The 6,103-nt window shown below is 52.5% G+C and overlaps 3 protein-coding genes across 3 annotated transcripts; all 3 read left to right on the top strand.

Moving 5' to 3' along the window:
* Window positions 1–1,082: 1,082 nt before the first annotated feature.
* Window positions 1,083–2,291, top strand: BO87DRAFT_317850 (lytic polysaccharide monooxygenase auxiliary activity family 9 protein; the record flags this gene model as incomplete). The annotated part of the gene is made up of 2 exons (XM_025619784.1): window positions 1,083–1,813; window positions 1,949–2,291. The coding sequence occupies 2 exons, from the start codon at window positions 1,083–1,085 to the stop codon at window positions 2,289–2,291; spliced, it is 1,074 nt and encodes a 357-aa protein (XP_025475837.1).
* A 532-nt stretch (window positions 2,292–2,823) lies between these two features.
* BO87DRAFT_400601 (uncharacterized protein) lies at window positions 2,824–3,324 on the top strand (the record flags this gene model as incomplete). Its single annotated transcript, XM_025625539.1, has 2 exons — window positions 2,824–3,008; window positions 3,087–3,324. The coding sequence occupies 2 exons, from the start codon at window positions 2,824–2,826 to the stop codon at window positions 3,322–3,324; spliced, it is 423 nt and encodes a 140-aa protein (XP_025475836.1).
* A 375-nt stretch (window positions 3,325–3,699) lies between these two features.
* On the top strand, window positions 3,700–6,006 carry BO87DRAFT_343161 (putative RNA binding protein Ligatin/Tma64). The gene is made up of 3 exons (XM_025620765.1): window positions 3,700–3,805; window positions 3,889–4,756; window positions 4,806–6,006. Exons 1-3 carry the CDS (start codon window positions 3,785–3,787, stop codon window positions 5,894–5,896), a joined length of 1,980 nt encoding a protein of 659 aa, XP_025475835.1. The 5' UTR covers window positions 3,700–3,784; the 3' UTR covers window positions 5,897–6,006.
* The last annotated feature ends 97 nt before the right edge of the window (window positions 6,007–6,103 follow it).

Genomic DNA, 6,103 nt, shown 5'->3' with positions numbered 1-6,103 from the left:
TGATGCGCCCCTCCATTTTGAGATTCAGGCTTGTCGCTCTTTTTTTTATTTCCCGCCACATTTCATCACGCAGAACATGGAAAAACTCTCATAATAGAAGTGTAGTACTGTCAAAAGCCACTGAGTGAGGGGAGCAAGAGTTCAATAGGGACTAGTGCGCACGTGGTTGATCGCTGACTACTGCAGTACCACCTGACTAACTAGTTATGTAGTTGGTTAGTTAGCTATTTACAACCATCTCGTACTGATGAAGTACTTCACCCCGGCTTCCAAGCTCTTCTCTCTATCAATTCCAAAACCAAACAGTTTTTCTATCTCCAATAACTGACATAACCTAAACAAGCCACTTCCGGCGGAACTGGCAAAAATGGCATTTCTTGGCAGGGCGGAGTTGGAGCCAGAATAGCTCCAGAGTGAAACTCGCCATGTCGCAGACTGCCGCCGGACAGCCAGAGGGCCTCCGGCACTCGGTCCACTCTTCTGCTCCGGTATGTAGCTAAATTCGCTGGGCCCTTTTCGGCGCCTCTCCGTCTCCCCTGTTTGGACAACGCTAATGCCCAAGTAGTAACTGGCTCCTGCAAGGGTGTCTCGACCTCTGACTCTGGAACCTACCGGCGTGTTTGTGGTCTGTGGTCTAGTGCCTGCTTTTCATCAATCTCAGACTCTCCGTCTGCGATGACCCTATCCCAATCAATTCCGCGTCTCAGTCGGCCCTGTAGTCAGTGGGAACCTGACAGCTGCCAAGAAATCCAATTGCAGCATGGCTATCGGGGAGTGAACCTTTCATTTATCCTGGTTCGAAACCGTTCGGTCTAAGCTTTGGGCGGAGACTTGATAGAACTACGACCATGGCGAGCATTATATAAAGGCGCTGGATTCACGTCTTGCTTCGACCTTTCTTCCTTTCCTCCTCATCAGCTTCTCATTCATTTCTTTTCCCGGGGTCTTAGAACCATCCATTCTCTTGCTTTCCTTTCCTGGCTTCATTGATTGAAGACCATTTTCTTCGTCACTCTTTCTTTCCCAACCGATCCCTCTTACCCACGATCACGCTGTGCGTCGATTAAACCAAAGCCTGCAAAATGTCTGTCGCTAAGATTGCTGGTATTGTCCTCGGCTCGGCCGCCCTTGTTGCTGGCCACGGTTATGTGTCTGGTGCTGTCGTCGACGGCGAGTACTACGGAGGATACATCGTCACCTCCTACGCCTATGAGAGTGACCCTCCGGAGACCATTGCCTGGTCTACCGAAGCCACTGACCTTGGCTTCGTCGACGGCAGTGAATACGCCGAGGCTGACATCATCTGCCACAAGAGCGCTAAGCCTGGTGCTATCTCCGCTGACGTCAAGGCTGGTGGTACTGTCGAGCTCCAGTGGACTGACTGGCCCTCCAGCCACCACGGTCCCGTCCTGACTTACCTTGCCAACTGCAACGGTGACTGCTCCGATGTCACCAAGACTGACCTTGAGTTCTTCAAGATCGACGAGAGCGGCCTTATCAGCGACACTGAGGTCCCTGGAACCTGGGCCACCGACAACTTGATCTCCAACAACAATAGCTGGACTGTGACCATCCCCTCGACCCTCGAGTCTGGTAACTACGTCCTGCGTCACGAGATCATTGCCCTGCACTCCGCTGAAAACAAGGATGGCGCCCAGAACTACCCTCAATGTCTCAACCTGAAGGTTACCGGTAGTGGTAGCTCCACCTACTCGGGCACCAAGGGTGAAGCCCTCTACAAGGACACCGACCCGGGTATCCTGGTCAACATCTACCAGAGCCTGAGCTCCTATGACATCCCCGGCCCTGCTATGTACAACGCCACTTCCTCCGGCAGCTCCTCCAGTGCCTCTTCTACCAGCTCCGCTGCCGCTGCCGCCGCTACTACTTCCAGTGCCTCTACTTCCAGCGCTTCCAGCTCCACCACCAGCGCTGCTGCTGCGACTAGCTCCGCCGTAAGCGCCACCACCACCACCGCTGCTGCTGCTGCCGCCGTTGTCACCGACGTTGAAACCACCGTCCAGACTGCGGTCGCCACTGCTTACCAGACTTCGACTGACGTTGTGCAGGTCACTGTCACTGGCAGCGCCCCCCAGCAAACCCACATCCAGGTTGCCAGCTCCAGCGCCGCCGCTGTTGCCACCCCCAGCAGCTCCAGCGTCGCCGTCTCCAGCGACAACCTCACCAGCTACTTCAGCTCTCTGAGCGCCGACCAGTTCCTCAGCGTCCTGAAGGAGACCTTCTCTTGGCTGGTCACTGAGAAGAAGCACGCCCGTGACCTCAACGCCTAAGCGCCCAGCCAGACGTGGAAGTTCGGATCATATAGACATTCCTTCTTGTTTCTATCTGACGGCTACACGAGCCCTTTTAGCCGTCTGATGCTCTTTTCGCTTCGGATCGGGTATCCACTTATGTACCTATAAAATATCAATATTGAAGCTGTGACTCTCAACTGTACCGTTCTCTTTCGTATAATACTGCATTCTTTGTATCCGCCGTCTAGATAGAATCGGATTTAGTAGTCGTTGATAAGTGACTGGTAATCGTTGACGGTCATGAGGAAGGCAACAATGGCCTGCAAAGCATGGCCCACAAGATTCTCGTCGGTGTGCTTTCCAGCCTGTCTTGATTGTATTGTCTCTATTGATCATGGTAGTACCCCGTGACCGATTCTTGCCCGAAATGGAAGGCACTGCTACAAGTAATAACGGCCTGGCTTCTCATGGACTACTTACTACCTCTCCTCACCTTCAGATTTCTCTCCCATATTGTCGAAGTCAGAGAGCTGCTAATAATATTCTTTCCCCATCTCCCCAAGCCATTATGTCGCCCTCCCAGGTCACACCTCAGCAGCCAGATGACATTCTCCCCAATGAGAAGAGTCAGTATCGGATGATCAAGGAAGCTGGATTAAACGGCATGCATGATTTCATGTTATCCTATGGATTGAAACCGTACGATTTCGAGGACTACGATGAAGCGAAGGAGATTTTAGACACCATGAGACGGTATGACTAGGAGTATTGGGAAGCCGAGCAGCAGGAAGGATCTCAAGAGCAGTACGAGGATCAGGAAGAAGAAGATAGCGAGCTCGACCCGGAGTATTGCGAGCTCAGGGGAGCAGAGCCGGTTGAACAAGAATATGTGGATTGGGATGAAGGACCAATTCCATTCTATCACGACCAGTATGAAGGCTATGAGGGAGACCAGAGCCACTACGACTACGAGGACTGCGAGGCAAACATCAATGAGCCGCTCCAGAAGTGCTATGACCAGCCAGACTATGGAATGGATGATGGGTTCTGTGATGACTATTATGATTGAGCTGAGGGCTGGTGAGTAGACTTCTAATTTGTGCGTTTTGCTCTACCTGGGTGCCTGCGAAGTATACAATGAGGCCTAACCTGAACGGTGCAGTAGGACTCTCCGGCAGGTACTACCGCTATCCTCTTACATGATACTGGGCAGGAAAACAAATTGTGCGTTTGGTGAAGGTTGAGGGAGTATCGAAGTTCTAAGGATTTTCATGCTTTGATTGCTGGTAATGATGTTATTCAGTGATGTATGCGTAGAATGTGTTGAAACCTCGGGAAGCGGGGACCACGCGGGCGATTGTTGTTGCGGTAGTCAAATCCATTCGTTCGTCCCCTCAGCAGCTCTCCGAATAGCCTCTTCTTCCCTTTATCCACTCCCCGGATACTCCATTTCTGTTGGCGTGGGCTGCATGGCTTAGATCGTCATCTAATACTCGTCTACTAAACCACTGCACCCTCGTTCCTCCATCATGTTCAAGAAGAAGCCCACGGTACGTTACCCCTCCCCCGCACCACTTTACAAGAAGGTCAATCGTGCCTTTTTGAGCGCATCGCTCACACTAGACAATCGCAGATCAAAAATCTTTCTCCCCTGCGGTCATCCGACCGTCGAAAGATTGCCGATCAGATTATCAGCGATTACAAGATCGAGGTCCCACAAAGTGCACCGGTCGAAACCAGCGGCGACGACTCAGCTCCAGGCGCATCCAACCCAACCGCGTCAAACCTTACCTCCATTCGAAATGCTCTACTCCCCGAGAACTGTTTGACCGCACGCTTTATTACGACCGCCGGGCCTCAGCTCCGCGAAGTACAAGGAACGATGTATGTTGGAACACATCCCGGGGCCGATGAACGGGTTCTGTGGTTCAGAGTCGACCACGGCCCCGGCGCCGATGGTCGCCTCTACCCTACGGTATATACACTTTGGCACAACCCAGATCTGGTGCCACTGCTTCATACCCCGCAAATGGTCATGCAGAAACTGCACGGAGGAGCCGACCTGATGACTCCGGGTCTGGCCAATGACCCGCCTTTTGACGAGCGTGCCGTTAAGGGCGCAGTGGTTGCTGTTGCAAGCCTAAATAGGCATACGGTACCGCTGTTTGTGGGCGTGTGCGAGATCGACATCTCTGCCCTTGGTGAGGTCCAGGGCACGAAGGGACATGCCGTTCGAGGTCTGCACTGGGAAGGTGACGAGTTATGGGCTTGGAGCTCGTCTTCCAAGCCAGGTCAGCCCGCTCCAGAGTATCTGGAGGGTTGGGATGATGAACTGGAAGAGGACGAAGATGTAGGAGAGATTGAAGAGGGCGTGCAGAACCTAGCAGTAGGTGGTGAAGAGGCCACTCAAAGAGCTGGAGGCGAGGAAGCATCGGACGAAGCGCCTGATGTCCCGCAGGAGGAGGTTCCTGAGGTTGAAGAGAAGGAGCCCACAACCAAAGGTGAGTTTCGCTCATAACAACAAGGGGTCTATATGCTGACCACGTGAAGAAATTGATGAGGCTTTCGAAAAGGCCTTCCTCTACTCCCTCTACAAGCTCAAGCAAGATAACCCATCCGCTACCAATCATGGTCTATCTTTACCCGTTCAACCATCTGCTCTGATATCGAACATGATCACACCCCACCTGCCCATATACACCGCAAAACAAACCCAATACTACCAAATCAAGAAGACCAGTTGGAAGAACGTGAAAAAGTTCATCAAATACCTGGACAAGAAGCGCTTGGTCAAGTCCAAAGACCGCAACGGCCAAGAGACCGTCATCCTCGATGTGGACTTCAATGACCGTCGCGTTGTAGAATTCGTCCCTTACAGCCTCCCATCCAAGAACGCCGTCGAGAACGCAGGAAAGCCTGCCACTTCAGCAAACAACGCCAAGTCCGCATCTACAGACAGCGGCGACCCCTCAGTCGGCCAAACCCTGACCGTGCAGACTCTCTATCGCCCAACCAACAAACTCACTCCAACCATCTTCCCCGCCCTATCCAGCACCCACCCCAGCAACTACTACAAATACACCGACATCTCCACCCACCTCGACCAATACATCCAATCTCAAAATCCCCCACTCGTCGACCCCAAAAACAAGCGCATCATTACCCTCAACCCCTACCTCGCCAACACCATCTTCACCTCCTCCTCCGCCGATGACAAGAGCACTCTCTCCCGCGGCAAAACCACCCGCGACGGCCTCCTCAAGCGTCTCATCGACGACCATTCCCTCATGACAGCCCACTACGTCATCCTACGACCCGGCCAAACCCTCTCCGAGGTAAAGCCCAAAACAGGCGCCGCCCCCAAGGTCAATGTGATCCTTGAACGCCGCACCGGTTCTAAGACCGTCACTAAGGTCTGGAACCTCGAAGTGTTCGGCATCATCCCTAGTCTCTTGGCCGAAGAACTGCAGAAGAAATGCGCTAGCAGCACCAGTGTAACGCAGGCTACTGGCGCGCCTAAGGGCGTCATGGAGGTGCTTGTCCAGGGAGACCAGCGACGCGCGTTGGAGACGGCATTGGTGAGACGTGGATTGAGGACGCAGTGGATTGATGTTGTGGATAAGACGAAGAAGAAGAAATGAGAGGTTTGGGGATGAGAGGTGGTTTAGCATATGATACCGTTATATACGTGCCGTAGTTGATGAATATAAGTGCAGCCCTGGCTGTTGCAGTCAACACTTCTAGTACTTGGAAGAAGTCATGAAATTCTACATATTATTACTGCATTACTAGCGTGCTACTTCTATGCAATAAGTTCTATGTTATAGCCAGTCGCAATCTTGCTTGAT

This window comes from Aspergillus neoniger (assembly GCF_003184625.1).
Source record: "Aspergillus neoniger CBS 115656 unplaced genomic scaffold BO87scaffold_38, whole genome shotgun sequence".
Taxonomy (NCBI): Eukaryota; Fungi; Ascomycota; class Eurotiomycetes; order Eurotiales; family Aspergillaceae; genus Aspergillus; species Aspergillus neoniger.
This window is presented reverse-complemented; position numbering and strand designations above follow the sequence as displayed.